Source organism: Symphodus melops (genome assembly GCF_947650265.1).
Source record: "Symphodus melops genome assembly, chromosome: 3".
Taxonomy (NCBI): Eukaryota; Metazoa; Chordata; class Actinopteri; order Labriformes; family Labridae; genus Symphodus; species Symphodus melops.
In genome coordinates, this window is record NC_136693.1 from 15,795,318 (window position 1) to 15,809,318 (window position 14,001).

At 41.4% G+C, this 14,001-nt stretch overlaps 1 protein-coding gene across 4 annotated transcripts in view; it reads left to right on the plus strand.

Annotated features, from left to right (window-relative positions):
- fto (FTO alpha-ketoglutarate dependent dioxygenase) overlaps positions 1 to 14,001 on the plus strand; it is a 113,555-nt gene that overhangs the window by 40,151 nt on the left and 59,403 nt on the right. For all 4 annotated transcript variants that reach the window (XM_079338814.1, XM_079338816.1, XM_079338813.1 and 1 more), the window contains exon 8: positions 11,389 to 11,513. In XM_079338814.1, coding sequence (XP_079194940.1) covers positions 11,389 to 11,513 — 125 coding nt within the window. The remainder of the gene's footprint in view (positions 1 to 11,388; positions 11,514 to 14,001) is intronic.

Genomic DNA, 14,001 nt, shown 5'->3' on the forward strand with positions numbered 1-14,001 from the left:
TGTGTGTGTGTGTGTGTGTGTGTGTGTGCATGCGTGTTGGTTTGTGTGTATGTGTTTGTGTCTGTTTGTTTTTATCTTGTGTGTGTGTGTGTGTGTGTGTGTGTGTGTGGCTGTGCGCAGTGTGTCCACAGTGTGAACAGGAGAAGTAAATGTGCAGCTGCACGGTAGTTTATCCTTCATTGACAGTCAATATGTGCTGTTACCTGGATAGTAGCAGCTGTTTTTACTTATCGCACAACATAGGCTAGAGGACTAATCCGCACATTCATTATTGCGTGTCCTTGTTTACCCGCGGTTCCATATTAGCTTGCTTGCTTTGCCCTATTTAGACGGCGCGGAATAAAAAAGAAATTACTAAAAGATTATTGTTATTATTCATTTAAAGAGGAAATATATCGCTGATAATACATTTTACATCACGCCGCAGCTTGTGTTTGGAAGTATAAAATGAAAAGAAGCAGGAAGAGACAGAGAGAGAGAGAGAGAGAGAGGGAAGGAGGGAGAAGATGTAGCGGTGCAAAGGTATTTGCAATTCTCTTTGAAGTCCCTATTCAACAGGGTAAGCTGAATTTTCGGCGCTGCCTGATAGTGTTCTGCGTAAATGCTTAAACCCCTTTAGAGAATTTTCATGGGCAGATACGCGGTGGCTTGAAGGGAGCGTTTATGTTACCTGGAGCCATTGCAGCCTGCAGCTTTGTACCTAAAGATGTACACTAGTGGTGAATGGAATCCCACAGAGGTTTGTCTATGACAGGATCTCACTGCAACATTGCTGTAAGCTGAAGAGAGAGGAAAAAAAAACCGCAACGAACAGACTTAACCCTGTCACTTCTCGGCGGGTGTCTCACATATGCATTTAAAAAACAGGGACACAGACATGATATTTATTTATTCACTCATTTATTGTAAAGCGTCATTGAAGTACAGCCATTTACATTTCTGCATTTGTAAAATAAGATTTGTAGATTTGAATTCACACACAACATGCAAATTTGGAAGTTTAATTCTGAAGACGCAGAAGCTTCAATGTGTTTGAAGGGAATCTGATGGGCAGCTTTTTTTTTCTGAGCAGCCTCTGTGTGTGAATGGATGTGGCATGTAGTGTAAAAGCAGCTTGGAGTAGTGTAGAACATATAACTTGCAACTTAAACTTCAACACATATTTCTTTAACTTAACAACAATTAATCATTTTGATATTACTTCATTTATTTCCTTGAGTGTCATGTATGTCTTCAAAAGAGTGTTTAAAAATGTGTCACAGCTATCACACCTACCCCCCCTCTATAATCTCTGAGCGACCTGAGCGAGCCGGTTTTTTGGGGCTATGAATGACTGAATCTGGAATGTGGACGAGAAGTTTATCATTGATAATATTTCACAGCTTTAAAACCGCAAAAAAAACAGTCATTGTTTCACTTCACTTCAATCTATGAAGGCGAATGAGGTCATAGAAAACCCCCTCGTATTTTGTCTTTGTACCATTGACTGCCAGCTGCAGAGGTACACCTCATCTTTACAATGAAAGGGGATTTTTTTTTTATTGACAGTGGTTTAAATAATTTATTTTGTTTGTGTGTGAACTGTGCTGTTGACAGTGTTTTTACTGTATCAGCAGGCTTTGAAGGCGGCTTGTCTCGTCTTCTTAGAAAACAAATGAGCACTTTACAAAGGCTGATCTGCCTTATCCGCTTAGCGGCTTCTTCAATACCAGCATTTATTTATTTACTTACTTATTTACTGACTTATTCATTTACTTACCTCTGTCTGGATTTGGTTTGATTCCCCCCTTCCTTACCCAAAGCCACCCCCCTCCTCTTTCTCTCCCTCTCTTCATCCTTGGCCTCGATCAGCAAGATAAGCCTTCAGAGGAGGGGAGATAACATCCATTAAAGTGGTAAAGAGGAATTATGGGGCAGCTCAGATTAATCACTGCTCGTCTTAATCGCATTCAGTGCGGACGCCGGGGTTGGCTGCAGGCCCCAGCTTTTTCCTGTGTCATACCAACAGAGAGATGCACTGAAGCTGTGTGTGTGTGTGTGTGTGTGTGTGTGTGTGTGTTTAGTGCGTGTACATTGCGTGTGCCTGCATGTGCGCGTAAGGTTTTACGTGTGCTGAAAAGTGCCTTGATGGGTTGGAAAGTATAAAAAGATGAAAGAGATATTTGAGAGCATCTCAGCCTGCCCCTCTCACATCTGACTAGAGACATCTCCACTAACCAGCGCTTGATACATAATTATTGCCGTACTTTGATCCAGGTGTAATTGTTTACTCTCGCAGGCAGTCATGTCAAAGTGCAGGAGTAAAATAAACAACCACAGACACAAGAAAACACATTGATTTGTCACAAAAATAACTGAAAATCCTGTTTAATTTATGCCATTTTTTTTTTTATTTTTTTTTTTCTACAAAGTGATCGTACGGAATCTTGAGCACATGACAAGAGCTCATTCCTCATGCACAGAGAGAAAGTAAACACACTGAGCTCTATTGGGATTGAAAATAGTGTCCACATGCTGCGCTGATACATTTCATAAAATCAATTATTCCGGATCTGTTTCTTTAGTTGATGCTTAATGAAAGTCAAATCAACTCAAATTCATTCATAAGTCATCTATGGCACACACACACACAGTACACTTCTTCAAATGTCCCACTTTTAAGGAAAACAGTGAGTAAAGTTAATAACAAAGAAATACTCCCTCAAACTCCAAATGTAACTCACCTCCATAAGGCTATTTCAGAGAAGAAAAAATCAATAAATATATATATATATAAAGACCTTTTATAACAAAATAATGAAGATCTCAGGTTTAAATACAAAAATATCCTGCTGTATACATAAACATGACAACAACAAACAAGTTAGGACAACAAAGCCTCAAAGTCAGATAAGACTCTATCACCACTTTTTATCTTTTTATCTGTGACATCTGTGCTCCATGTAATCAAAATCTGATCCATAATCAGCTTTTTCTTGATTTTCTGCAGCTCACACACAGCGACATACTTACCACCTAATACCTCCGTACCTCGCTAATTCTTCAGAATCACGGGGGCAGCTCTTGTGTGGAGGTTCTTGCGTCTTTAAAAACAATTAGTGGAGGGAATTGGTTGATACCGAAGGGAAGACTGTCAAACTGATCTCTGTTTGAAGGATTAGGAAGAAAAGGATAAATACGGGAAAGACTGGTGATAATAAGTGTGTAAAGAATGAGTGATCATTTGGAAGGAGGATTTATCAAATTTAAAGGGATGAGTGACATAACAGATTAAAGATGGAGTCAGAGCATGTGAGAGGTATAAAACTTGAAAGAAATGAAATGGCTGATGTGGTTAACGCGGACATAAGAGTAGAGTCAGAAGGAAGTCGACGACCTGGGAGCAAAGCCTGAAAGGTTTATCCTGTGTTGGTCCTGGGTTCTGTTTTTTTTTTAGTATGAACCATTCACTCATACAAATGTAGGTTTCACTCATCAATGTAACTGCTGAGACTCAAACACAGGTAACACGTTTCTTAGCAGACTAACATTGTACAAATAATGCTGGCGTTAGTGTTTTTCCCTTGGTGTGACTTATCACTTTCAACACCTCGTTAAACTGTGTGCTCAGATAACTATGCTAATTTCTGTAGCTCAAAGATGAACCAAGGTTTTACAATGCAAAATCTAATTGTCTTTTACAAGTGCTTGTTCAGGTGATAGCTGTCATTTTCACCGTTGCTGTCCTTGCACACGTTTAAACACCTGTCTGATCGCTTGCATACATCGTTGCCTCGTGAAGTCCACAGTTAAACCTTTACATTTAATCAAGTGTATATACATCTACATTCACCACACTGGTGACCACCGAGCCCCCATCCTTTCAGCTTAACGAAGACTCCGTAGCACTTTCCAGTGCAGGTGGAGCATCTGATGGGTGGTGTTAAATGGGTGAGATGTAGGACAATGTAATTAACACTAGTCCTTTAGCGGGCCCAGCCTTACTCCGCTGGGAGTGCCCGATATAGCGCTCATTAATTCCTATTTGTGTGTAATGAGAGGGTCATGTTGAATGTAATAAATGGCTCTTTTATTTGGGCGAACGCTGCAGGGCGGCATCCTCTCCTGGCTAACAGTCTCATAAACACCCTTTAGCCGCTCTCATCAGCCTCCCTGGGTGGCGAGCAGTTACACGAACACACATTACACAACAATGAGGAACAACGTAAGCAGTATAAATGTGTGGGGAAAAAACAGGTGTGATTAGAAATACTTGACTGACTCCGACTAACCCCATTGTGCCGGCACTGCAAGCCTTGTATGATGAAAATGCTGTTGTTCTCAATGTTCTAGTCCAAATTGACCAAGGAGCACATCGGTCTTGGTGGTTTTTTTATTTTTTATTTATCAAACATTGTCCGACAAATACGACTAATAATCTATAATAATAATCAGACTTTACATGATAGAGTATTCATGTTTATCTTTTGTTACATTCAAGTTAAATTGATCTTTTTAAGTTATACACTGGGAACTACAGTCCTTGCAAACTTCACTCAAAGTCTGTGTTGTTTTAACACACAATGTACTCAAGAGTTGGCCAATCTGCATTTAGATAGTTCTTTATAATAACATCCCAATAAATACAGATAACTTTGACTTATCAATCATTGAAATAATACATTTCATTCATTTATTTTACAATGGCATGCCTGTTATAGATAAAAGTCATAGAAACGGGTAATTCAATAATGAAATAAAAAGTGATAACTGATTCATGATGTGTTGCTTTGTCTTTTTTTCATGGCCATGACATTTGTAGTTAATGGTTTTGCGAAACTATTAGACGATGAACCACAGTCTTTTTGTCTGTTTTAAATCATGCAGTGTTTTCAATGATCACAGTGCTACAGCCTAGGGTAGTATAGTACAACATAAAGTGACTACTCCAAACTTCAACCAGCTTTAAACTAAGAGAGTGAAAGAATCTGAAATAACATCCTGACCAAAAAGAATTGCTGGCACAATGTTTTAACCGTAAGTTGTCCACGAGCATGAAAGCTTGTATAAGATTCTGCAAAAAGCTAATAGCTTTCAGTACAGTAAAAAGTACTCTTCGGGTAGGGAACCCGCAGTTGGAGATGTAATCGGTTCTTATTTAGACAAAGTTATTCTTTTCACTGAATCCCTCAGGTAATTCACATCTGATGTCAAACCAGACGTATACAAGAGTCGGTTTGGTTTCACTACAGCAGCTCCTTTTTTTCAGCCAGATAAAATTGAGGAACCACTTCACTTCAGACTACTTGTAGTCAATCAAAACTTTGTTAGCGGTACATTTCAGCTCTAGTAGACATATTCCCAGGATAAAAAAAAAGAAATCTTTGAGTATGTGTAGATGGATGGAAACCCTTTTTTTTATTGGTTTAGCATTTTTTGAAGACCTGAAGTATGGTGCAGTGTGTATTACACTGTGACTCTGGGGGCTTAGAAAGGCTGGCTTTGGCCCCAGTCAGCAAAAAGCTTTTTACTGGCAGGAGAGTAAGGTGCTGATCACAATCTGCTATCTAGAAAGAATCTAGACTCAGCTTTCATAAACTGAACGAGAGTGAGGGGGTTTTAACAGAGCAGAAGGTGCTTGAGTGTCACGCTCGTCGCAAACATCTCTGTCCAGCTCTGTCTTCATTGTCCTGAATTAGTCAAAGCGCCTCTCAAAGCTTTCTTGTGATTGATGGATGATGCATTCTTGCCAGGGCATTCAGGAGTGAGTTTACTCAAGTGTGTGTGAGTGTGTGTCCCAGAATAGAAAAAAAATATGTGGGTGAGCCATTAAGGCCAACTGGATCACTCTTTATCGTGCATCTGAGACAAAAGCCTCACAAGAAACAGGCCGGTGAATTTTTATGTGATATTTGTGGGCCCATTGGGCTATGACCAGACAACAGATTTGCCTTTTCTTCTCGCCACCAGAAGGGAGCACCACAAAAGCCTGCGAGTTCTGCTTCATTTGACCCCATGGAAAGCATATGTCCTTCCAACCCGCTTGTATTCTGCCCAGAAGATGGACTGCTGTTGGGGCCATAGAAAGCATCCCTGCCCACTTGAGTTTGTTACAATGCCTTCAAACAAAATCACTTGTCGGGGGCCTTCCCTTTTTGGGAGTTCCTCAACAACCCCCGAACCCATTGTCACTTCAAACATGTTGCTCTGATGTTTCAGACACATTTTTCTAATGTTTTACACTCCATATAATCTGCTGTGTGTAGCAAAGCCTATTTAACTGGCTGACGTAATTGATGGTGCCCGCGACCTTGCAAGGGTCAATGTGGCAGAAAGGCCTTCGTTTCAATCAACAGAGCCACACACACACACACACACACACACACACACATACACACAAGCAGAGTACAAAAACAGATTTCTAAGACATTCAGGCGTGTCGTTTTACTGGGACAAATCCAACAGGCTTTTCGAGCCGTTATAGAAAAAAAATGGCGCTTTTATCTTGAAGATGTATTTGTAAGAACTGAACAAAGATTTTACAACAACCCTTTTCAGAAATTCCGCTGCAGTTAATTCTGAGTACGTTTCAGTGGTAGAAACTACTCAAGACAATTCAAATACACACATACAAACAGAAAGAAAACACATTGTTGTTTTATAACATTTTTTATATATATATATATATATATATATATATATATATATATATATATATATATATGTATATATATATATATACTGTGTCCCTTTTGATGAAACTGGAAGACACCCCTGACCTGCTTTATTAAGACCTTTCAGTCTTCCTACATCAACACACACACACACACACACACACACACACACACACACACACACACACACACACACACACATACACACATAAACTCACACACACTGAACTCACACAAGTCAACCAATCTTACGGAATGGAAACTGAGAAAATGTAATTTTAGATATGCCTCAATTTTGAGCCACCTGTAATCATGTGACAGAAGACAGACGGCAAGAAATGACATACACACTCAGAAGCACACACTTTTTTTATGACTTCAAGTGTGATGTCACAGAAAAGTGAATGTGGTCTGGGCTTATTTCTTCCTGGGCTAATATAATTTTTCCACTGGTGGAGAGTTCCCCCCAAGAGCAAAGTAACTTAGCGGTGGCACGCTGCAAACACACACAGATCCCTTGTCCAGACTGGAACTGACCCTGGCAGGATCACAGCTCCCCTGTTGTTTATATCAGTGAGCAGAAGCTATCCATTACTCCGAGCAAGGTGCCTGATGCCTTTTTCCACCAGCGGTCAAAGTGATATTGGTTTCTTGTATTAGCGGAGGGAAGGGGATGGAGGAAGCTATAAAGAGCATTCAAAAGTTATACTCCTAAAGTCTATGAAATCAGATGTCGGAGCAGATGGGCTTAAAACCGTAGCTAAAGTCAGTCAAGTGTTTTAGGATGATATGATACGGGTTTAAATGAGGTAAGAATGACAGTAAAACTGTTCCGGGAATGTTCAATGTGTTAATGTTGTGTTGTAGTTAAGGTCTGTGAGTGTGCTGTTCTGTTTGGGATTATATTGCTCAAAATCATTCTTAGGCATTTGCCATTTAGCTTTGCATGCTATAGCTTTTTAAACCATCTGTATGGTGACATGGTTTAAGTCCATATCATCTTAAGAAGTCTGTAGTATATTTGTATATTTGTATAGTTAATAACGGACTACAAAAATCATGTCATGTGGTATCTGATCTCTAGTTTCTCGCCAAGAGAAACATTTTCTTCTCATTTTTTCTCCTTGAGAACGTTTTTAAAACTATTGAAAATTAGACCGAAACAAACTTACTTACAACTGCAGAGTAAAACATGTTGCAGGTTTTGGGTAACTCCAGGTAAAATGCAGGACCTTGAAGTGGGTTATGCATTCATTCAATGGTTATTACAGGGCTCTGTTAAACGCTTTATACTTTGATTGGTCAGTTACGCATAGAAACTGTATGCTATGCTAGCTAACTGTTGTTCGGAAGAACTAACCGTTGATATGAAGAGCAAACGGTTGCGAGGAACGCTGCTCAAATCACAGACTCTGGAGGTCTAACTATAATCATATCGATTGCAGAAAGATCTCGTGAACTTGAAATCGTGTTAAAACAAGATGTGGAACTGTCCCCTCGGGCTTGATAAAATTGGCACCTTCATGCTCTTATTCTGATTTTAAATAAGAGTATATTCCTTTAAGGATTCAAGTAAAGCCCGCAGGCTATTATGTTTTAAAGCAAACCAGAAGATGGATTAGTATTTGTGGTTATGTTGGCCTCTGTAAGGACACACAGAGAAACAGGCGAGTGCCAGGGAGAGACATGTAGATGCCTCTGTCTGACAGGCAACCATGGTGGCAAATAAATGCTGGCCAAAACCTTGGGAATGTTTGTTATTACGTGTGAGTCTGTTTACCTCCTATCTTCAGGCATCCACCCATCATTTGGAAGGTCTATTCAGGTCGTTAAACCCCCCTCATGTTAAAATTGTAAAGGAGGTACATTTTGACGTTTTTATTTTTTGTGGCCTGCAGACAGAAAAGGTTTCCCATATAAGAGAGTGCCAGTGAGCTTAAGAGTGCTCTGGGTCTCCTGAAAGTCCTGCTCTAACGTCAGCTAAGGCATTTCATGGGGTGTTAACTGTGTCTTAGACACTCTGGTGGTCAGCTCGTAGCTCTGTTTTATGGAGTGTAAACCTTTGGTTCTGCGTGCATCTTTTTTTAACCTTCTTCACTTTGAGCACTTCTTAACTATAATATGACCCAGGAAAACTAAAGTTGAAAGGAAATAACGCTATATTGTACGGTGAGCAGCAACAAAAACATTCTTCCCATTCTTTTATTCTGTGTCGAATGAGTGACATGTTTTTATGTGATGGAATAGACAGATGCTTGTTGGTGTTAAGATACAGTCCTGGCTGGAGGTGTTCGTGAGCCGCCCCAGGCTGCCCTCCAGCCAGCATTCGCGTGGAATGCTATCATCACTCCAGTTCTCCACCAACCAAAATATCACCACAGTCTCCTTCTGTGTTTGTTTTCCGGCCTCTGCACAAGGCCGGAAATGTTGAACCCCTATCGCTAATCACATAGATATGGTCAAGTTTGAGTTTTGGAGAATAGGGATAGAGGCACCCAAGTCCTCTTTGGCCTCTAGTTCACCTCGGGATGTGGCCTGGGTCAGGGGGACATCTGTGGTCAGCGTCAGGCTGGAAGAGGTGGAGGCTGAGGATAGCTACTGTCATCAAGGGGTAAATAGAAGGATAGAACAGGCTGATTAGTGCTAACACAGGCCCAGAGATAAAGGGTTTGGTCTTGCGGGACACAGTAAACAACCTGTGGGGTGACCAAATGGCCTGGGGATCAGCCTGTGGCTAAACCTGAAGACCTTTTTCAGCACCAGGTCTTCTAAACACAAGATCAGAAGAACACACACATTGCACACGTTGATGGGTCGGTGGTTTGATAGCACACATACTTGTACTCACAAAAAAATAGCCAAGAGTAAACATAGGCAAGGACATCACACACAGTCTAAAATCTCCTCAAGCAGAAGTTGTCACCAAAGGAGTTAATGTGTTTAACAGAAAGGTGGCGGACTTCACTCTGCTGGAAGGCGTTTGGCTCTTTGTTAGTGACCTACCAAACTTTGGTAGAGTTGTCCGTTTTTTTTTTTTTTTTTGTCTCAGTTCACTTATCTGAGACCCTTTCCATTTAGCCTTACACATCACTGGCTTCTGGTACGTTGCGTTACAACGAGACAACAACAATGTAATGCTAACAGTGACTTTTATGTCAGTCAAAGAAAACCAAATATCAGCGGTTGTTAAGTGATTTTTAGTCCCACATTGATTGTCAGGACAGAACAGGGGTTATTATGTGAACACACTTGGGTATATTCCTCGATTTCCTAGCTTGCTAGTTAAAGTAAGCACAGTGGACTTCATTTTTGTACTGATTTGGAGCCGGAGCCATTTGTAGGAAGAGATAATAAACGTCCACACTTTTAAGCAGGTTTGAAATAAACTTCAAATCGCTTGCACTTTAATAATGTACCTGAAACAAGAAAACTGTGCTCCACATCCCCTATAGCAAAATGATATGAACTAGCTTCGATTGCGATACAGTCTTTATGCACTTTCTTATCCTGACACTCATCCCTAAAGGAGAGCGTTTGATTCTAACCAAAGGGTACATTTTCCATAGTGAGCACAGCCTGCCCTGCTTCCTCCAGGACACTGTAATCTTTGGTGTCTCCTCAGAGTCAGGTGTAATCAGTCACACGTCCCCACATGTTTTGACACCTGTCCTGTGTGGTATAGAGGAAGTAAGCATATTACTCTGTCGACAAATCACAATCCTCTACTTTGGAAGTGCACACAGACAATCAAACCTATCTTAACATGAAGTGAGACAGACAGGTGGATTGTCAGAAAGGGATTAAAAAAGAGGGAGAGTGGGAGAAATGAAGGTTCCCTTTACTTTGTGGGGTTTTTTTTTTTTTTTTGAAGGAGCGCTAGGTGACTGGGGAGGCAAGTGACTGTTAATGGGAAGAAATGAACGCGCCACACTGGTGGATGTGACAGGAGGAGACTGTTCTTAACAAGGCGTCAGAGTCAGTCAGAGTTATAGATCCATCACTTCTCAGAGGCTTGGAGGAGGAGGAGGAGGGGGCGACATTTAAGGATATTCAGAGAGGGAGAGAGTCTGTGAAGGGTAGAGAAGAAGAGGGAGAAGGAAGGATTTGACTGTGGCTGACAGCGCTGCATTTAATTTGGGCTGCCAGATCCTTTTTCATTTGACTCCCTCTCAGCCAGATTAGAGGCTGCAGAGGACTTGCAGGCGAAGGTTTGCAAGGATGTCTCAGATTAGCACTGATGTGCCACGTCACACTTTAAGTCGGCCTGTAATTCGTGTTCAACAGGGGGATACTCACACATTACACTGTGCTGTGCAGGACGTGATTAATTGACTCACACTCTAATATTGGATGTAATTTGCCCATCCTCTGATGTGAGACTGACTTTATACTAGACTTACTGTATGTTGTCGTCCCAGGGATGTTATAATGGAGTCTTGGCTCAGAGCTGAGTCATTTTTAAACTGAGGATAGAAGCTCAGCGACAGAGGGAATTACTTCAGGTAGACTGTGCACTTGATTTCATACAGTGTAATATGAAAAGGGCAGGTTGAATAGGCCAACATAGTTTTGATATGTATATAAAGTTGGTTAAAAGCTGAACAATACTGCTTAAGCAACTATCTTTGAATTGCAAATAGACAGTAAATGAAGACAGGGTTTAGTTGACCAACTCTGTGGTTTTCAATAAGTTCAAATTGGTGAAGCACTTTCTTATTCTGCTTGTCTTTTGCAGACGATGCTCTTCCTGGCTGAAGTGGAGCAAGAGGGTGAATCAGGGGAGGGAAGAAGAGAGCTGGCAGAGACCCTGCTGGCTGCCTTGACAGACAGACAACAGCAAAGACAGACATGGAGAGACAGGTAACACGTTGTACACCTGACTTTGTTACTTCCATAGGTTTGAAACAATATATATCTGAAACGCGCATGAGACGGGTAAGTTGCTCTATGAAGCGTGAAGCTTTTATTCAAAATAGTAACACCATTGCATACAAAGAAACCTGCTGCGTTCCATTTACCTCGGAACTGGGAATGACGTCACACTCGAGTTGAGCACGTTCCAGTTGCAAGTTGTAAAAGGAACATGGAGGCATCCAGGAGTACCTGTGTTTTGTGAGCTAATACCAGGCGATAACAACACACTACGTGATAGTTTGTGCACAAAAATAACACGACAGCATGTCCACAGATAGAACTGTCATGACACTATTGGTGTGATTGAAGCGCTAACAAATACTATAGTTACAGCTTTAACGTACGGTTGATGCAGGTAGCAGCCATCTTGGATTCTAACTGGGGCAGCTCAGACAACTCCGACTTTCCGACCAGTAAATACAACTTTAAGGGGGCGTCCTAGTTGACACATCCGACTGGGAACTCGGAATTTCCCACTTCCCAGTTCAACTGGAACGCAGTAACAGTCCAACATGTAAATACTATTTTATCCAAAACTGTCAAATGGCCAAGTTCTTACTCACGTGTGTCATGTATTTTGGTTTAGACTACTTAAACTGTCGTTGTACAACATCATTACTGATAAACAAAGAAGCAAATAAGTGGTCGACCTCTCTTGCATTGGCGCACACGTTCCGCTTCATTGCTCAAATGAAACACGAGGAGTTACAACTATTCTTGGTCCTTTAGCTCATGTGCAAGCCTCACCTCTCCTGGTTAATCACTGTGATCACAGCATCGAGCGAAAGAGTTTTGAAAGCCTACGTTTTGTTCAGTGATCGTTGAATCCTTTGGAAGAGCTGTTGTGAATTCCACAGATATGCTGGTGTAGTCGCTGTTTGTTCGGGGTCCTTGGGCCTGGCAGCTATCAGAGCTATCACAACGGCACGTGTGTCTTGGATAAGGCCAGTCACTTCCTTCCTTCTAGATAAGGGCAGAGAGTGCACGGATTAGAACACTGGCCATTCATTCAGATAAAGAACACAGACACACACACACACACACACACACACACACACTGCACAGTGTTTTTTTAGCTGTTCATTCTCTCAGTCACTCTACCCCTCAGTGAGGACACACACAACCGCTGGCATACATGTATGTACGAGCTCCGCATTCACATATGTTTCTCTGCTTATTGTCTCAATCAACACATTTGACCTCAGTGTCACACACAAACCAACACACCCACAAACTTTTGACCAGACATGATCCAGAGCCTAAAAAAGCAATGGTGGCACAAGCAGACTCCGCAAACTAAAAATCCTTAAAAAAAAAAAAGCAACATATTGCTTTAAAATTAAAAATGTTTAATTTAGTAGCCTTTATATTTCAATTGCGCTCTATTTGAGCTTCAGTCGTCCCCCCGAGTTGACCCTAAGCTTTGCTTCATCCAGATGAGCCATGTAAACAGCCTGTTTCCACACACCTTCCTTCGCTGTGTCAACGCCCACCACCTCACAACTATGATGTAGGGCCCGCTCTGATAGTGCATTCCAGCTACAGGTGCTGAAAACTAGGAACCATCCCACCAAACCCACCCCCAACGTAACATCAGCACCATGCCCCCACCATCCCAGTCCCCCCCCCCCCCGCCACCCACAATGAAATGTTACCACCTTCTAGACTTAGCTCAGGCGCTCCCTAACATCCTGACAAGCAGTATCACAGCCAGGACAGGAAATGCTCAGTACTTGTCGGCAGGGCAGACAGACGTTTACTCTATCAGCAGTGAAAGACTGATTAGATTAGTTTTTGGAGGAGGGTGACAGACCCACACAATATGTTTGAACTGCAGCTGCTCCTGATACCTCCTCTCCCCTTTACACACATTAAATGTCTTCCCCCCCCCCCCCCCCCCCCCCAAAGCCCCCACTTACCAAAAAGCCAGGGGTCATCCTGTCAAGTGGCTGTCAACAGATCTCATTTACACAAAACTAAACACATCGCTATGTGCAATGTTAAGTGCGACGTTCTGGTTACTGATTACAGATCAGTGTCAGATGAGGGTTAAGGATGGCCTTGTACTTCTTTGTGGAAGAAGAACGAGTTTGTATTTCTTTCAGCATATTACAAACAGACAAAGACATTGTTTGAATTAAGGAAAAGTAGGCTCTATTACAGAGTCAAACACAGCGTGTGAGAATTAAGTTCATTTCAGTCAGATGTATTTCAACTTTCATTCATTATGTAAAAGCACTCACTTTTTGAAATTAATTTGCAGATTCATTTAGCTGCTGTTGCCCAAACTGGGCGCACTAATTAGGTTTTCACACAATATGCAACAGGCTGGCTTTTATCATAATACTGCCTTTTGTTTCCATGGTTTCCATTCAGCACATTATGCTTGCAAAAGGATGGAAAAAAAAAAGGGGAGAAAAAAGACTGATTGATG